The 20,109-nt window shown below is 33.5% G+C and overlaps 1 protein-coding gene across 2 annotated transcripts in view; it reads left to right on the forward strand.

The window, feature by feature from the left end:
* LOC150082493 (polyadenylate-binding protein 2-like) overlaps positions 1-19,423 on the forward strand; it is a 98,901-nt gene extending 79,478 nt beyond the window's left edge. The window contains exons 7-8 of one of the 2 annotated variants that reach the window (XM_090378650.1): positions 11,875-11,996; positions 19,391-19,423. In XM_090378650.1, coding sequence (XP_090234776.1) covers positions 11,875-11,996; positions 19,391-19,397 — 129 coding nt within the window. In that variant the 3' untranslated portion in view covers positions 19,398-19,423. Of the gene's footprint in view, positions 1-11,874; positions 11,997-17,946; positions 19,054-19,390 lie in introns of those variants that run through there. The other variant, XM_090378649.1, reaches the window with a different exon arrangement.
* Positions 19,424-20,109: the final 686 nt, after the last annotated feature.

A 20,109-nucleotide genomic window follows, 5' to 3' on the forward strand; every position in this document is an offset into this window, starting at 1 on the left:
ACAGAGAGAGAGTTAAGAAAAACATTGATTCCAACCCAACTGGACCACAGAGAGGCAGGGGATATACTGCAGATAATGAAAAAGTCGACAAAGCTACTTGAATATTGACAAAGCAATATACAAGTGATTTTTGGATACAAGGTCTAAGAACATTGTGGTGAATGCTGAATGTTCCCTTTGCTGTGCTGACAGGCATGGTCCTTGCACACTTTGTTATGAACAAGTGTGCATGGTTTTTGCATGCTTGTTCAGCCTAACTAAATTTAAGGCTAGTGCACATTGGTTACATAAATTTAGGAGACACTAAGGCATCTGCCATAATGCAATTTCTGGCAAAGAAAGTGATGCTCTGAAGGGATGCTGCACCATCTTAAAGAGATGAGCAGTTGAAGGATGTCATTCAGCAGTAGTTGTGTATGAGGTTGTGAAGCAGCATTGTTTTTTGCCTCAAATGCCAATAAGACATTTGCATTCGAGGGTGCAGAGGAAGCAAAAATTTCAAAGAAAGGATTATTGTGTTCTTTTAAATTTTGACTGGTGCAGGCAAACTAAAACCACTGGTTACTGAGAGGCACAAAAAGTCCCTGTTGTTTGAAAATTGAACATAATTTGCTTTGTGAATTTACCCATAATACAAAGGTTAGATGATGAGTGATACTTTCCAATACTGGATTTTTAGTGTTAGAATGGCAAATGAAAGAAGAAAAGAGGAGGATTCTGCTTTTAATCAATGGCTGTTTGGCATATAAGTTGGTGCCAGGACACAATGAACACATTAAGGTTATGTATTTGTACTTATTTTACTGTGTGGAGTAAACTGTCAATCAGTTTGGCTCTTTCTCCAGTGCCAAACTAATTGACAAGACTCATCATAAACTTGTGTTGGCGAATTTTCAGACACTCAGATTCAACCTTAACTTTTAGCTTTTTCTTAACATCATTTGGACCAGCATATATATATTTTAGTATCACCAACTTTTTTTTTTTTTACTGGTGCTTTTTACCCCTGATCATATATTCTCATTGCTTACTACCATAGTAATGCTATGTGATTATGCCAGCAAAATAATAGCATTACACTATTTCCACATTAATAATAATGTATATATGTAGTACTTAATTTATAAAACATTACAATATCAGTTATATGTCCACAGAATCTAAAGAAAAATTCAAGATTTATACTTATCCTCCTTTTCTGTATACAGACTTCTCACTGACAGCTTTATTCGTGTTGGCAACAGCCAACTTTATGTTTAACTTCTAAATATTTAGATAAATACTAAAAAAATAAACAGATTAATTTAAGGCTTAAAATTGTTCCTTTACTACAGATCATTTGTTAAGCAAAAAAAAAAAAACCTCCAGATTATCACAAAAATAACACCCTGAATTTATGAGCAATGTAAATCTAACAAACATTTGCCACAGAATAGCTTCATTCCCAAAGATATGAAAGCAAATGCCGAGATGGAGAAGGAATATAGAAAAGGGGATAAACTTTGTAGAAGTCACTGGATTGAATTTTTACTTTACTCATTTTTCTAATGAGGGGGGAAAAAAAGATTTGCATGAGTTTAAAAGATTTAAAAAAGAAAACTTAAAAGGCTGAAAATTGAAAGATGTATTTTACTGATGATAGTAGCCACATTGCAAACATGGTTGAAGTATAAAAAAATAGGAAGAAAAGTTATTACTGAAATTATAAGCTAGATACTTACCTTAGGTTATACATCCATGCTGTGAATTCTGTAATATAATTAAAAGAGAAAACATAAGATTAATCTGTATATTCTTCTGCATTATATGTGTTTCAATGTGTGTGTGATAGCAAATAATGGCTTCTCTAAGCTAAATTTATGAGCTAGATAGCATATGGCACATATAACACATCATAAACTAGTTTATGTGTTATAGTTTAACTGGTTACCAAGTTTTTTGTTTTAGAACAGAATGCAGATGGTGTTGCAGTGGTTGAACCAAAACAGAAAATTTCAGTAATAAAAAAAAGAATAAAAAAAATAAATAAAAAAGAAAGAAAAGAAAAGAGAAAAAAAGAAAAGAAAAGAAAAAAAAAAAAAAGAGAGAGAGACAGTTGTTTGGAAGTTAATTCCATGTTGCAGTTTTGAGTTTAATGCAAGTTTTAAAACATGAGTTGTTTGTTTATTTTCCAGGATTCCATAGTATATCTGGTTTATTTGTGACATGATCTTTTTTTTAAAGGAAAGTTAAGAGAAACAAATATGCGTAGCTGTGCTGGTTTTCGTTTTATTTCACGAGGTTAATGTGAATTCAAAACCAATTAGAAAGACTTTCTGCCAAATCTCTAAAGGTATAGCCCAGATGTTAAAGGAAGATATAGCAAGTCACACATCAGCAAATTTCCTAATAAAGATAACATGTCACTTACACACACTTCTCTAGGTAAATTTTTGCTGCTGCTTTAGAAGACTAGAGGTAAGCCATTTTGTTCTTCTCTAAAGGAAGCACAATTAAATGGGTTTTAAAGAGAAGAAAAATCTTTAAAAAATGTATTTGGCTTTGAAACTATCTTCTGTTCAACTCATAAACTGGTGGCTTTTCATAAAGGATGTTTTTGTGATAAAACATCTTTTCTCAATGACATTGAGATTTAAACTTTGTTGGACACCTTAGCACAAGGGCTAAAAAAACTTAATTCACTTTTTAAAAACTAAAGAAGAGATATTGTAATTTTAAGCCTTTCTCTTAATGATACATGTTTTTCCTTGCAGGCTTATTTATGGAGCTTGTGACACCTCATGCTTGTTATTTTGCTAATTTATACTTTCCTTTGCAGTATAATCTGACTTATAATCTATACTGTAAATAAATTTTATTTCTTTTAAAAATTTTTCTTGATTTGAGGTAGATTAAAAATTGCATAAAGTCAATAAGTCAAACTAATTGAACCTTGACAGGAGAGAGATGTTTAAACCTAAAGACAACTAAAATTTCTGTGTTAGTACACATCATATGGCAGTGTCCTTACAAGATATTGAATTGACTTATTAATCAATTAAATTTATTGCATCCAGAATCAAAATGTTTGAATAATAATAGTTTTCTTGTAGAAATTTTTTCCTTTTAACTTAATTAAATTGGAGTCAGAATCTTCTTCCCAATCTACTTCATATAGCTACATGCTTAACCCTGGATCAATGATCAAGATGTTTTCATATGACAATCCTGACTTCCAGTTACAATGTTTTTTAAATTGTTAAAGAGGCTTTGATTAGCTTGCAGTTGGCCTGATGCACATCTTGTTAGTATAATGCATGACAAGGTGCAGGACGAGGCCAGGTCATTTTTATATTCCACCCCTGAATAAAGATAACATGTCACTTACTTGTGACATTGGTGTAAAGTAACTCATTCTGACATAAAGAATACTTTTTTGGATTAATTTACCTAGGATGAGGAGGAGTATAAAATTCCTGGATCTGTCAAGCAAAAAAAATATAAAAAAAACCTAATGAAACAGCTTCTCAGTTTGTAAATAGGATGAAAAGCTAACAACTGCATGTTTATGATTTAGACACTGACTTCAACAAAAGAATAGTGTATCATAGTTTCATGCTAGGTGCAACTGAAGACATTAGCTGTGCCATACAAAACACAGTTAAGGATCTTGAGTTTTCCGTGGCTGAAGCCAAAGGAATTGAATCATATGTTCAGAGCATGATCAGATCTCAGGCAGACAGCTTTGTGCCTAATATACCTTTGGGTGATCAAGTGTACTTGCTCAGAGACATCTTAGAACTGATCAGGTTAAATGCAAAACATCATGAATGGAACGGCTGCACAGATGTAATCCATGCAGGCCAAACAATGAATAAATTGCAATAGCTGTGGAGAAAATGGCTGAGAATTTCCAAGTAAATATCTCTTGTGTACCAGGATAATGATCTGGTTCTCTTGTAATCAGATTAAGCATTACTTGAGACGCTTCCCTTTTTAAGTGTCCTCAACAAATTTGATGTAGAAAACAACCTTAGGAAGCACTTAAATGCAAGTCTGAGCACTCTGCCTTACCTCCTCTTGAGGAATGCTGACCTCAAGTGCAGTTTTATCTAAGGGATAGGTGGATGTAACAGGTTTGCAAGATAGCAACATATAATCTGTGTATGTACTCAATCTATACAATTTAATTTATTAATTCCATATATTAATATTAGTCAAAGTGACTATGAAACCTGTAACTGTTCTAGCGCATTCTCTGTTCAGGTGTTAAAACTGAATAAATAATAATAATCTACCTGAGATGCTGAACACTGAAATTTGTAAATAAAAAAAAAAAAATTAATTGTATAATTGTTGGTTTAACTGCCTTAGGTATGCATTATATATGAGAATTTCTTGAGCAAATTGATAGCAGGAAAGTGTTTCATTTAGGCATCAATTGGAACAACCTATAATGTTAGTAATCCCAGATGAATATGTTTTAATAGTAAAGTAATGGGTGCAGATCAGGATATTCTTTTCTTGATGAACTGTGAAGCTATAGCAGAATACTATTTTTTGCAGATGACATACAGTGATTTAGAGTCCCGTGACTACAAAAAGGAGAAAATGAAGATGCTGGGTTGCTGCATACCACTGTTGCCTGGTAACATCGTGCTGCCTAATGCACTGTGAAACTTATGCAATGTTAATTCAGATAAGGATTTTAAGAGTGCATTTTCCATTATAGAGGAGGATGTTGTGTGCCAAAATTGTGTTCAGACTGTTTGCAGCTCACAGATAAAATCAGAATGATAAGAGTTTAGTTTCTGGTTAATATAATGCAAATAGAAGAATTGATCCTCAGTTAGGACCTATATATGTGAATTTGGATGATGGGGTAATCATCAGTTTTACTATCTAGATATACGGCCTTATGATGATATACCTAGACAGAAAAAAGGTTACCAGACTGCATTGCAACGGCAGCTTAAGTCATGAGATCCTGGCCATTTGGAAGAAGAGAAAGCATTCATCCAGCTAAGTGAGCAATTTTACTGTGATAATGGGTAGGAAATTGTTACATTGTGTAATCAGGTTTTGCAGTACCCTTACAACCAGTTCAAAAACTTTTTCTTATATTTCAACATCTTGTGATTGGTTTGTCTCCACAAACATGCAGAGGTTATCTGGGGTTTTCCTGTTGCTGGTCAGAAGTCCCAAACAATTGCCAACATAGTGGCAAACGTGGTTCTTTGCCCCCCCCCTCCAAAAAAAAACAGCTTTCTATCAGACAAGACTTTGCCTCAGAACCACTGCTTCCATTTTGTGAGCTATTAAATGAAAGAAGGTGTACACAATACCTTATCTAGATTGTTAAACTACCAAACTGAAATTTTGTCAAAAAATGTTGAAAAGATAATCTTTACACTTTTCTTGCCACGAGCATGACCTGTTTGCCTATAATTCATCTTATCACACCAGCATAAGAGAAGCTTTATTTTGTAGTGTACAGGTATAAACCTGTTACGCTGTCTGATATTTCATTGGTAAATGAAATATCAGATGCCATTATCATAAAAAGTTGTGAAGCAGCAAATGTTGGAAACAAAAATTACATATATTGAACAAAGATTCTTCCTTTATTCAAAATTACAGGCCAGTATTCTCTTACATGATGCATGGGTAAAATTTTCAAAAGGATAGTTCATACACAAGACTCACTTGAGCATCACAGAATCTCCTACCAGATCATCAGTATGGCTTTCAGAAGAACAGATCAACCTACACGTGCTTATCAAAGCTGATTCTCATATCTGCAATTCTTTGTCATGAAACATCTGGTTGTAGTCAACTTAGGTCTTGAAAAGGCATTTGACACTACCTGGCATCATTGTCATGGTATTATTATGGATCTTTACCATTTGGGCTTAGGAGCCATTTGCCTGAAATGATTCAAAATTTCCTTCAATTGCATTCTTTACATGTCCAATTACTTCCTACCCTAGTTTGAGAAATCTTGACATTAACAAACAGTTTCAGCTTCCCAAATATCCACCACTAATTCCTTAAATGCCAATCTCCAGGTAATTGTCCATTCTGGTGAAGAAAGCTTAGCATTAATCCTTCTAAAACTCTGTTCTCTTGCTTGCAAAAAAAAAAAAAAAAAAATCTGCTGCTCCTTTGCTCATCTTCAGTGACACTCATATTTGCTGACAGTATACGAGATGCTACCTAAAAGTTTCTGAAATTTGAATGTTGTGTAGGAACTGTGTCTAGCATGGACTTGTGGCGCTAGGTAACACTGCGTGCATCCTTTGTGAATCGGTGTGTCATTGGGATGGATAGAGTCACTGAATATTTATGTGCAGTTCTTTGGCTGTGTTGCGTGTAGTTTGCAATTGTTGCAACGGCTGATGTGAGAGAGCAATGCACTTGCATCGAGTTTTGTTTCCTTCTTGATGGTACAGCAGCATAAACCCATAAGAAGTTGAAACGAGCTTTTGGTGACAGTGCTTTAGGCCAGACACAGACCTACTACTAGTTTAACCGTTTTAAAAACGGTTGATGATAGCGATTGCTTTGGGTATCCATCATCAAGCACCACCCCAGAAAATGTCACAAAAGTTCGAGCGGCGATCCATGAAGACTGCAGGTGGACCATCCATGACATTTGTGGTGTTGTAGGACTATCATACAACACTTATCAGGGGAGTTGAACATGAGAAGGATTGCAGCTAAGTTTGTGCCGGGGTGTTGTGAGTGAAGAACAAACGTAGCATTGCATGGAAGTTAGCAGAGAACTTTGAAAATGGGCCAGGAGTGATCAAAACTTCCTTTCTACGGTCGTCACTGGTGACGAGAGTTGGGTGTATGGGTATAACCCAGAAACCAAGCAACGATCATCCAGGTGGAAGAAAGCCTGACAACTGAGCAGCAATGTGAAGTCCATGCTGATCTGTTTTTTGGATATTGACAGGGTTATCCATAAGGAATTTATCCCTCCTGGCCAGACCACCAATGCAAAGTTCTACTGCGACGTCCTGAAGCTGTTGGGGGAAGCCATCAGGAGGAGATGTCCAGTGAAGTGGCACACAAAGAATTGGGTCCATCATGAAAACGTGCCGGCCCACACATCTCTCACTGTGGTGCAGTTTTTGGCATCCAACAACATGATAATCATCCCCTTATTTACCAGATTTAGCACCCCCCCCCCCCCCGCCCGCCCGCAACTTCTTTCTCTTTCCAAGAATGAAAATCAAGCTAAATGGTCAAAGATTTGACAGCGTTGGTGATATCCAAACCAAATTGCAGGAGGTGCTGAACACTATGACAAAGGAGCACTTTCCAGGCACATTCAAATCATGGGAGAAGTGCTGGGGTTGGTGTTTACGCTCTCAAGGGGACTTCTTCAAAGGTGATGGTGGTGAATAAGACCTGGGGTTAGTCTGATTTATTTTATAAATACATTTTGGGAACCTTTGGGTAGCACCTTGTATATCACATATCTCTATTTGGGATTACCCTGACCTCTAGTCTCACTTGGCATGAGTACCTTGCAAATATTGCTTCGTGCACATCAAAAAATCTGGCCTTTCTTTTTCACTCTCAGCATTTTTTTTTTTTTTTCTCTTGTAAACAGCTACTAACTCTGTACAAAGCTCAAATCCATTCTACCATAGAATATTGTTCCCATGTGTGGAGTGGTGCCCCAAAATCCTTTGAATAGAGTTTAGGAACTATTATTGCACCTAAGTTCTATTCAAAATAGGGCAGTCAAGTTAATTAATGGCCCATTTCCTGTGAAGCACTCCACATTCTGCCTCCTCCTAAATGTTCAGTTTCTGTTGCATGCTTTTTTCAGCACTTTTCTGAATTGGCATCTGTAATTGCACATCTGTTTTCCCAAATCAGTCCTTAAAAGTATGTGTGCGTGTTACGTATATTGACAGAAAATATCTGAAGGCAATTTAATAATAACATACTGAACTACATGTGTTTTCTTAGGTTTTGATATTTTATTTTTGGACATTTAAAGTTATCACTGTTGTGCTTAACCTTTTTAATTATACTGCTAAAATGTTATAGCAAAAGACTCAAGTGTTAATTATAGTTATAGAGTTAGTGTATTGAACTATATATTGCGTATTAATATATGTTTTTTATTTTAGGTTCTTTTCTAAGCTGGCTGGGATAATGTCAGTTATCTTTATTCATTGCAGATAATCCCTGCTTTGGTTGTATGATACAAAAACACCGAAGTCCGTAAGCCTTTGGCAAAGTATTAATTTTATACATTGTAACAGTAAACACAACAACTTTGTGATTCTTACATGCATCTAGGAATTCTCGATAAGAAATCCTAGTTGTGTGTATAGAATATTCTCAAAATCTTTTTTAAGATTATTTTTCGAATTGTTCATAATTAGTCTTATCACACAGGCACATAGATGTCACAGAATTAGTTGACAATAATGAATTTGTTTGTTGTGCATAACCTCAGGTTGTTTTTGCCATCAGACTGGCCAGGGCTGCTAAAGGGATAGTTTTAGCTACACTTGAAGCAGTTGCTTAACTGGGATCATTACAGTTTTAAAAAAAAGCAAAGCAGATTTGTAATTGTTTGCATTATCAGAAAGCAAATGTGGATATTGTGTTAATTTACATGTACAGCTTACCACAGAATTAATTCTAATTCCTTGTAGTTCTGTTATTGCTGGATTCGTGATTTTTATTTTGACATTGCATTGAAAAATTCATGCTGGATTAGTATATTTTCTGTCTTCTGTAATCCTTTACCTGATATGCATTGGAAGATAAGTGTTATCAATAACCCATTCAGATTTGCTACTTAGCTAGATGTGTAATTTTTGTGTTGATTAAGGAGTGGGAAGACTGAGGCTCACAAGCAATTTTAACTCACTCTTAGAAATAACAAATTAAATGAAATAGTTTCTTAAATCATAATAAGACTGTGTGTGCTAATTGAGAATGGAGAGAAGTGAAGCACATGTAAAATAGTTTTTTATCTAGTTAATAACTGGAGGTGATAATTGCCACAAATATGCATTAGCCTAATTTGCTCTCACTATTCATTTGTTAAAGGGAATAAAAACTTCACACTTGGAGTTTGTCACCAAATCTCATTAATCTTATAAACTATTAAATTGTAATTTAATAACTTAATGTAAATTCCATATTTTAATTAAATACTTTATAGGTTTTCTTAAAACAGATGCTCTGTAAAAGGCTGTATTTCTTGACATTTCAATCTCACATTGACACTTTGAACGTTATTATCTAATTAAAAAAAAAAAAAAAAAACATGGTGACAAAGCAAACAACAAAGAAATTAATCAAACATGATATAAGCTAGTTATACGTATTTATGGTATTTAGACATTGTTGTGACATAGTAAAGCTTATCCAAGCAACTTCACACAAGTACTCCAAGACTGACTTGCAACTGCGAATGGATTGGAATATACTAATTGTGGGCAAGAATAAGCTCTACAGCTGGTTGCAGAATTTATAAAAATTTTACCTGAATGGAAGATTAGTTGAAATTATGCCAATTAGATATGGATTAGAGAATATCTGGATGTTGTTGCTTAGTGTTATGACATAAAACATCAATGTAGATAACTGGGTGGTGGCTTGTAACAAAATATCACAATTGTAGCCTCCTAGAGAAATTGGAAAGGTAATCTATTGAATTAATAAATCAGTTGAGCGAAATTGAAGAAACTGAAATTGCTGTATCAGGTGAATCCAATAATGAAATCAAGGAAAGTGTTAAACAAATTTGAATAGGTATTTGATAGTAAGGCCAAATGACTCAAGGAAATTAACTTATTCTGCATGTGAGAGGAGGGAGAAAAAATGAATCAGTCAGTTTTCCATTTCTACAAAGTGACTTTGAACTTCATCAGACTTTGTCTCAGCTACTGGTTGGATGGGCAGGGGAGTGATTTTCCAGTATTCACTGGCATGCTGTGCGAAGATGAATTTCCTGAATCTAATGTTTTCTTCACTTTTTTTTTTTTTTTTTACTTGGAAAGGGGAGCTAAAGGAAGATTCAACTAATAGAGTTGTATTGGAAACTAGATGAGAACCTGGAATTTTACATCTAAAGTTCCCCTTCCTAAACTATTAATCTTTATTGTATAGTAATATATACTACACAGTTATTTGGAAGAAAGTGCAGTTTATCTAAAACTAGGTTACACAGCTTTGAAATTGTATAATATAAATAGCTGATAATATTCCTAAACTATTAATCTTTATTGTGCGGTAAAAAATATTATATGGTTATCTGGAAGAAAGTGCAATTTATCTAAAACTAGATTACACAGCTTTGAAATTATATATATATATAACAGTTGATAATACATGTAACTGGCTTGATTAACTAGAGGGACGTTGTCTCTGTGGCTATATCCTTGATCCCTCCAGACTGGTATGGTGAGCTGTGTCCAGGTTGTTAGTATCCCATATTTGAAGAAATCTATACCTGTTTGAAGTTTTTACTTTCCCTTCCTGTTGCTGATTCTTTCTCTGTAACATCAAATGAAGAACGGTCCTTTGGAGGCTCATTCTTAGATACTGTGGTAGAATTAGTCTTGCTCCAGCCTTCATTGATAATGTCCACTGTGATCTTGGATACCTTACTATCTGATATCCCTTCCTTTTAGTTAGCTTTTTGATGTATTGGAGCTGATCAGACAGACATTTTTGAAATAATCTCAAGGCCCAAAGTACAAAGGAAGCTTGAGGGGATTGAGAGCACTTGAAATTTAGTGTAGTCCTTGTGTCAGCTGTTTTTCTGTATACTTTTCAAATCTACAGAAAAACTAATTATATTTGTTCAAAGTATAGTCAAAATTTGCCAAATCAGGAATGCCAAGTGAACCAGATTATGAAGACTTGCAGACTTGATCTGTAACACAAACCATGCCACTCTTGTATGGCCATTTCAAACCTTATTAAGTTCTTATCAGTGAACAGATAGCCAAAACATAGACCAAATGAACAGAAATCTTACACATCTTTATAAATATTCTGATGCAAACCATTTCAATTCCAGGTAAATGTCATATGCTAGAATAAGTAGTATGGTGGGGAGAGAACACGGAGAATCAAGCACACAATATCCACCAAAGAAATTTACATTTTAAATAAAACAATAACCAACAATCAACTTATATGCCTTTAGCCAGCGGGTAGTTGATTGCTGGAACAAACTTCCATCGTCGTTGTGGAAGTTGAATTTCTTAAAGAATGAAAACCATAAATAATAATAATTTTAAAAAAAGCATAAATAATGAACTAAACATTATATAAATTAAACCACTTATCCATGAAAATGCAATCATATTAAGACAGTGCTACATTTGCACCAAGAAATCAAACTTTTCAAAACGCTCAATTTCTTGGACTCTTTGAAGCCAGCAATTCATAACCTGTTCATTTGGATAAAGTTTTTCAGACAACAGCAGAAAACATGGAATATTCCAGGATTTTTTAGCTGGTGTGAACACACTAGTACAGATGTAATACAATAAAAATGAAAGTGCATGCACTATCACCATTATGATTGTCGCACCAAAAAAAAAAAAAAGGAAAAAATATTGAGTAACAAAAAAAATAGTTTATTTTTTGTTACCTGCTGAATAACTTGACCTTGATTTTGTAGTTGTTTCTTTCTCAATAATCAGAAATGGAATTAATTTTTGAATTAGTGCTTTATGTTGTGCATACAGGCCTACTTGCATTTCACAATCCTACATGGATTCTTTTGTTTGGGTAAGAAAATCATATTCTTTAATCACAAATCAAAAAAAAATTACTTATCTATATGCTTTGTTTTTGTTAAATCACCTTAAAAAAAAACTAGTTTGTACCTTATTATAGGTTATGCCAAAAAGAACCAATAGGCCTGGTATAAGCACAACAAATAGACCTCCACGGGGTAGAGTTAGGCGTGTATATAGAACAGCTTATTATGGATACAGGCCTGTCAGAAGGGCCTTCAGGTAAGTTCTGCTGGTATACATTTTGTTTTGAGTTTAGAAGAAAATTTACAGGGAAGACTTGGAAGAAGTCAAGCCTCTTTTATATTTATTTATTATTATTATTTATTTTATTTATTTATTTTTTTCAATTGGAATATTAATACACATTTTGCTTTTGAAGACTTGTCTGTGTTTAAAGTACTGAATAATATAAAGTGATAATCATTCTTAAGTCACTAGAACTTTCTTTTTATCAAATTAAGCTTTACAAAAAAAACAGTTTTCATTTGTTAGTACATTCAAGGTAAATACTTAAATAACTTTTTAAGTTTATTTTGTAACTTACTTGCTTGATATATTTACTTATTACCAAGAATTCGATCTACATTAAAATATAGAAGTTGCATGTTGAGAATCTGACTTGGTATGTATCAGAGATTTGAATAAGAAAACTCAGCCAGAATATGAATTACTATTTAATATAGCCATGGTTGGACAATTGTCTTTTTTACACTTGGGTAAGTTGTATTATGGCTTTAAAAGGATATTGGAAAGCAAACATTCATTTTATTGTGCAGTATTTCGGTTGAATGGAAGGTCATCTCTTGGTTTGATGAACAAGTGTGTTTTTGTTGATGCATTCCCTATCCTGCATTAACTAAATTACTTCTATCTTAGTGGTTGCAGCAATTTATGATTGTAAATTTCCAGAGTTTCTACAACTACTTGATGATATCACTGTCAGGTTCACTTAACTCTTTGGGCCAGTCCTTTGGCCATATCATACTTGATGATATCACTGTCAGGTTCACTTAACTCTTTGGGCCAGTCCTTTGGCCATATCATTCATTTTCCAAGGAGACTCAACTCATTTTGTAAATGCGATCAGTTCTCTTTTGGTAAGAGTTCCTACAGTTTTTTCTTTGGCTCTATTGAAGAATGTAACGTTCTGCAAATTTTGAATCTGCCTTCCTTAAAATTGCTGAGTTTCTGCACTGTTGGATAATTCCACTTGAAGCATTCATAAAAACTTGTATACTGGAGTTAGCCTATCCATTTGAAATACAGTGCTATTGTACCAAAGTTCCATACCATTAGTTTAAGTAATTAATAAGCATTAAGCTAATTGCAGTTTGTTGATAATGGTTATGATGTGTTTAAAAGTATCGACCAAAGACTGCAGATTCTCTGTAGAATCAATTTGAAATATAGATGAAGATTGTGCCTCTTTTAAATGCTTTGGACTTCTGCATAAGTTGTATATAGGTCTTAACTGAGTGTGGGGGTGGTGGGAGAATAGTCAAATATTAGTATCTTGTGAAGTACCTTCTAACTTAGTCCAAAAATATATGTTTACGTTTTTATATACTTTTTCATGTGAAATTTTGTAACAGAAATGTAACTACTTGATTAAACTTGAATATTTGCAAAAGGCTATGAAATGCAGGCCTGCTCTAGTCACTGTAACTTGTGTGCTACTAAACTCCCTTAGCACAATTACTATGAAAAGCTTACATTTGAAACTCTCAATCTCTTGCACACGAACTCCATATGGGGTGGTAGCTGTTTCGATCTTCTTGATGAACTTAATGAAAATTTGTATATCATTCAGATTTCTGTTTTTGGAAACCTAAACAGCTCTACTGGATTATTGTTTATTATAAGATCCTTATGTCCAATTTCAAAAAGTATCATTTTTCTGTATCCTTATACACTTCTGCAAATATTTCCAATATTGATTCATCAGTTGCTTCTTTTCTTTCTAGGCATCTCTGTAGCCAGGTGAGCAGGAGCAGCGGTGCGTAGCACATGCTTCTTGGTTAGACCGGGGTAATCTTTTCTTTCTATTTCTGTTCTGAAGCAAACTGAAGATGGCGGGTTATCTTTACTAGGGTGGCTGAATGACAATATCTTTTGATGGAACTGAAAAGGCTTGTTGATTTCTCCAAATGATTTGTTGTCTGAGTTTCTGCTGATAAAAAAAAAAAGATAGCTGAATTAGCTGCAAACGGGTCATAAATGGCACCATAGTGAGAGTATATTGTATATATAAGATTAACATAATTTATGCATCTGTTTCACATCAGCAGTATTAGTGGTGGGGGGGGGAACACTTTGTAAAGGTCATTTTCTGTGTTTACCTTCCACGAAACAAGAAGCCAAATCCAGTACTGCTGTGTGATGTGTGTATATAAGAGAAGTTAAAATATGAGACAAGGCCTGAACTCTGTTTATACACAATAATTAAACTTTCATCAGCTGGTTGTGTGTATATAGATGTTCTAATGTGGGTGATCATGTAGCACTGTTTGCTGGACTTTTCAGAAAAGTCTACAAAGAAAGTCAGTCTTGCAGCAATACACTATTTGAGATTTACTTTCAAGACGTTATGCACCACAGGTATCATTTTCTGGAAGGCAATCATGGATCTTGTCAACTATTGATTTTTTTTTTTTTTTTTTTTATGTTTAAAAATGCCGTGAACCAATGAACCAACAATTCATCTAAACTGATCTGGGTTAGCTTTGGAAGCCATTGTGGGAAGTTATGATGACAGCATAAATTATATCGACTGGCTGCATTTTGTCTAAACTAGATGTACCCAGCATAACATATGCTGTCTTTCTGATTAATGGTGTAAATAGTTTAATCTAGATCCTTCAGTCTTCACGATTCCCGTTTAGCGGTGATATAATTCTACAGCAGTCACCTGTGAGATATATGCATGTGTCTGTTTGCAGGTAGTCCCCCCATGTTCTCCAACAAATATTGCAGCAACCTGTTTTGGATGTAGGTGCATTACTTCCAGCCATACACCCTTGGTTTGATTTTTTTCAAGTCATTTTGTTGTTGCTTCAGCAGAATCAAAAATATAAAGTTGTCCGTATCCTGGATTATTTGCCTCGTTTGGATATAGCAGTGAGACCAAATCGTAAATCTGGCCATGTATTCTAAAACAGTATGGGCCATTTCCAGACAGTGATTTAATCTTCTCTCCCATTGATGAGAAAGCCATTGCTGAGTTGCACTCTCGTATATGTTCTCTGTAGTCATTTGCTTCGTGTGTATCCCCTGTAAGCAGCTCTTGTAGTAGAGTAGGTGTCTCTAACAGTGATCAAGTGAAACCTTTCCATCATGATAGCATTTGGTGTATTTATTCGATGTGTTTAACTCATGTCCCCAGTATCTTGCATTGCAGTGTTCACAGTTGTAACACATTTCTTATGTCATGCTCTTCCACATTAATTACAGCTTGTTGCTTATTCGCATCCAGTACCACTATTCGATTAGTCCTACGATATTTTGTCCATCTTCTCATTTCCAATCCTGCTTCTCTTTCTTCGATGTTTTCCGTCTGTCTTCCTAGTTGTAGAGTCTCGTTTCAGTCTCTGTCTATTAAATCTCTCCTCTCTAATGTTTCATTAGCATTTCTCCTACATTTTCTCAAAGTTCTTACACGCTGTTCAGCCATTTTTACACTTAAAATTTAGAACGGTTTATTAAAATTGAAGACAGATAAAATAAACTTACATCAATAGCTTTCAGGCATAGGTTGCCTTTTTTTAAGTCAAAAAACATTAGTACAAAAATTAATGAAGAATGTCCGGTATGGTGCTCATGCTAGGTGAATGGGGTGCTGGCAACAATTAGCAGTTGGAAAATTTGGGCAGCATACCTAAGTGTTTTATATGTATATATATAGATGTGATGAATTAGTCTTCAGTGAAGTTTTTCACATAAATAGGAAGCTGGGCACGTTTACCCACCCATACATAGTCAGTTTGCAGTTAACCAATGTGATCCATTGGTCATAACAAGTGACGACAACTATCTTCTGTTCTAATAGTGGCAAAAGTATTTTGTTTCCCCTGGAAAATTATTGGCTTTATTACAAAGGCCTCGAGTGGTATGTTTGTTTCTCTCATTCCACACCATAAATTACTTTAATTGGAAATTGGAAGTGATGTATTTTTATTTGTAGTTTGAACAGCGTATTGTTCCATCCTCCAGAATTTTGCTGTTTAACGAGCAACTACATATTAAAACATTTAATGAATGTAAAGTAATGGTAATGTGTGTCCTGATAAGTTACATCATAAAAACACTTTGTTGCAATTCTTTTTTTTTTTTTTTTTACCTCTCTCCTTCAGGAGTTTCAGAAATTTTCTGCATATTTTTCACATCACAGCAAATTTTAAAAAAGGGTATGAAAATGAAATGAGGTATTTCATTTTGAATAATGATGGAAATGTATTGCCTCATTTTTGGTTTTTCAGGTGTTATTTTTTTTTTTTTTTTGCGTATATAAATTCCATTAAATATTCTTTAAATAAACAAACTTCAAGACATTAAAATAGCTATTTGTGTGTCAAGATTTTTCCAATCTTGGAAAATATGCACAAAAGAATATTCCTCTGCGATTCATTTAGCACAACTTTAAGGAACATAGGTGTTTGATAATTTCAGTGATTTACAAAAAAAAAAAAAAAAAAAGCAAAACAGTATTAGGGTAATTTTGTTTCCCCCCCTTGTTTTGTTCCGTTGCTTGAATTTAAATATATATTTAGGTAGGGAGGAGAATTCTTGTTTATATAAAACTAATATTAGGCAAAATCTGTTAAGTTGTGGGAAGCACTCACCTTAAGATTATTTTATTAGTAGTAAAATAATAATAAGGATTGTTCAGTTTTTTTTTGTTTATTTTTTTTAAATTATTTGCCACTACTTATATGTGCTTATTGGGTTCTTTCAGTATTGATTCTCATCTTTAGCAGAATTGCTTATCAATGTTTCATTTACATGTAATAAGAATCAACTTCAAGTTGATTTTATTCATTTGCTTTGAACATAGTGAATTTATCTTCATGTTGGTATAAAATGTCTTGACTTTCTTTCAACTTGGTGATGAAGGTGTGATTTTTTTTTAAATAAATAAATTTCATTAACTCTTCAGGTATGTGGAATCGATGAGACCCCAGATCCCATTTCAGCAATTCATGCTTCATCTACTCCATCCACAACTGAAACTTCTAATAGCTGTTTTTTGGAAATGCTTTCTCTGATTTCTGCATTGAAAATTTAAGAAATCTCTGTTAATTATTGCACGATTAGGAAAAATTCATGAATTAAGCTGAATATAATTATATATACATGTTGAGTTGCACCTCGAATGAAACCGTTGGTATGTTCACTTCGTTTCATGCAGTGGAAGCTCCTGTTATTAATAGGCTGGTGTCCAACATGTATTCATTGAATTGTAATTTCTCAGTTGTGTTTTGCTCTCCAACAAGTCTAAAGGAAGGTTTTTAATTTCAAAAATTTATTTAAATATTATGTTTTTAATATAAAAATGTATTTTTTTACAGTTGTATTCAGAAAAGATGGAAAATAAAGGTGGCATCAAAAAAGTGAATAGTTTTGAATTATTTTTTGGTGATTTTTCAAATTCCTGCAGATACAGATGAATTGGAATTTTTTGCATGCCTGGTTAAAGGTTAAGAAGACACTAAGTGTGATTTATAGCATATAATGTTCCCATCGGTAACATTACATTTTGAGTAAAAACTTTGGTTTAATAGTTCTTGTTGTGATAAGGTCTTTTTTTTTTTTTTTTTTAATACAAAGCAAAGATTTTGTAGTTTTGTACATTTCACTTCTGGTGTGGTTTGCAACTTCCTTTCTTGTAAATAGTCGTACTCGAAGATTAAAGCACTCACTGCCAATCAAAATTCAGTGAATTTTAAAAAATAATAATGGAAGGGGGAAAAAGCGTAATGATAATAAATCTAATAGAATAAATAACAGTAATTTTAAGGTGATCACTTCCCTTTCAATTCAGTCAAAACTGACAAAAATGACCAAAATCAGTTTTAACTAGAAGTGGGAAATAATTTTTGTCACAGTCCTTTATATTAATAAATTGTTTGTGGTTGTTGATTAACATTGTAATTCTGTATTTTCCATGTTGCAGAAGCAGAAGATCCTGGTATTATCCCTACTGAAATTAATGCTAAGCTAATCAAGTTCAGCAGTCTACAGGTATCATCCAACTCTCCTTTGTGAGTTTTTAAGCCTCTCAAGGCATCTCTGATCCATAAAGAGATATAACATCTTTTTTTAAAAGGTGTAACTGAAATTTACTATGGTGTGACTTATTTACCCCGGTATATATCAAGGCCGTTTTGATTTCTCATTTTGGCCTTTGGAGCAACAGGCATTGTTAGTCTAATGTTCTATCTGTAAGCCTACAAGTACTTTTTTTTTTTTTGTTTCATTTCAGTCCTGCGAAAGGATGTAAGAAATTCAGCTAGTAATTTACTCAAGTATAGCTGCATATGATTTTTTTTTTTTTTCTTTTTCTTCCTTTATATGGACAGAAGTAGGTATATCCATTACTTACCTGCTTCATAGAAAATAAAATGTGCTCATTGCATGCAATCCCACATTCTAATACTCTAGTAAATCTGTCTACTTGCCTGAAGACGGCCATAATTTAATATAGCCTGAAAAAAAAAATGTTATAAATCATAATACTTAAAACTATTTGCAGAAGAATATACTTTTGGCATGTTTATTTTGTTTTCATCAGTCACAGTGTTTCCATTTTAAACTATACTTACTCTGATTTACTCTAATATTCTTTAGTTCTGAGCTTCACAAATAATTGGTTTTACAAATCTAAAGCTGAAGTAAATTGAGTTCCAGCTGTTCTTTTGAATAAACTTGGATTAAAGAATGTACATGTTCTTTTACCATGTCTTCTGCTAGTATACAGAGTTGGAATGGCTGTAAATTTTCTGGTTTTATTCTACTTTTTCCTCCACGTTTTCTCTTCTGTGTTTCTTATATATTTTCCCTGTTCCTTATTGTGCTTTTACAGATCATCTTCTAGTTATGTAATATACAATTCGAAATATGAAGTCCTCACTTTATATTTTAACATAGTAGTATCACTAATTTGTGCGCTGGCAAAAATAAAGTATTTTGATGAACACTATAATTGAATTACGCTGTGGCATTAGTCGTTGCTTCCATAACCATCCATCTTTTCTGAACAAAGAATTTTCAGTAGTTATTTGCTAACACAATATAGTAATTAGATCATAATTTTTATTAGTTTAATGAAATTTAAGAAATTTTACTTTCTCCTTTTTTTTTTTTTTTTTTTTCCCCTTCTGAAATAAAATTTACTTTTATGAAGAATTATAACTGTTTGTTGGTTACAGTTATAACCAGAGTGAATAGTATCTTTAATTAAACGTATCATTGTTAACATATGTAGTAATGACCTCCACAAGTAATTAACTTATGAAATTTTTTTTTTTTTTGTAAACATCTCCATCTGCCACAGAGTGCTTCCCTTTTATGTGGCAGTCTGTTGGCTTGCTTAATGTGATGTTTTTTTCATATTACAGCATTTAGCACATCCTCTCTGACTAGAAGATTTTGGGAAATGATGTTCATTCTTTGGTTAAAGCAATAATAAATTCAGTTTACTTCAGTTTTACTTTAATTTTAAATTAAGGAAAAAAATGTCCTTTTACTGATATTTTTCAGAATCTTCTCTTCCAGGTAGTCTTGGTACAAGACTTCTGCGGCTGTTTCCCATTTCATCTTCATTTTGTACATAAAAAAAAAAATGTAAAAAAAAAAAGTAAATAAAAATGTGAGTTTATAAGTGAAAGTGCTTCATTAATGAGTTCTAGTATTAAGTCACCATACATGCACTATCTGGCCATAAGATTTTTGTAGTAATTGACAACATCTATTTATTCAAAGAAATTGATAGCATGCTCAAACTTTTTCCATAAGTTTTAATAGAAAGCTTGGAAGTGTGCTCCACTGATCAAGAGACCTTTGTCTTAATCCTAATTCTGTGTTCTAGTTAATCCTAGACATCTTCATTTGGGTTGAGGTTTGTGCTTTGTTGGTTACTGCAATGTTCTGAACTTATTCTCTTCGAACCGTGCATTTCAGCCCTTGTTTTCTGATATAGAGTATTATCATGGTAGATGTAAGGACTGCTTATGTAATATTCACTCAGTATGTTTTGAACAGAAAATTGTTCGAAACATTGAACATCAGATTCAGCATTCTCCAGGCATACGTGGTAGACTGCTCCACGGGCCTGATT

This window comes from Mastigoproctus giganteus, chromosome 7 (genome assembly GCF_048544385.1).
Source record: "Mastigoproctus giganteus isolate SK-2022 chromosome 7, ASM4854438v1, whole genome shotgun sequence".
Taxonomy (NCBI): domain Eukaryota; kingdom Metazoa; phylum Arthropoda; class Arachnida; order Uropygi; family Thelyphonidae; genus Mastigoproctus; species Mastigoproctus giganteus.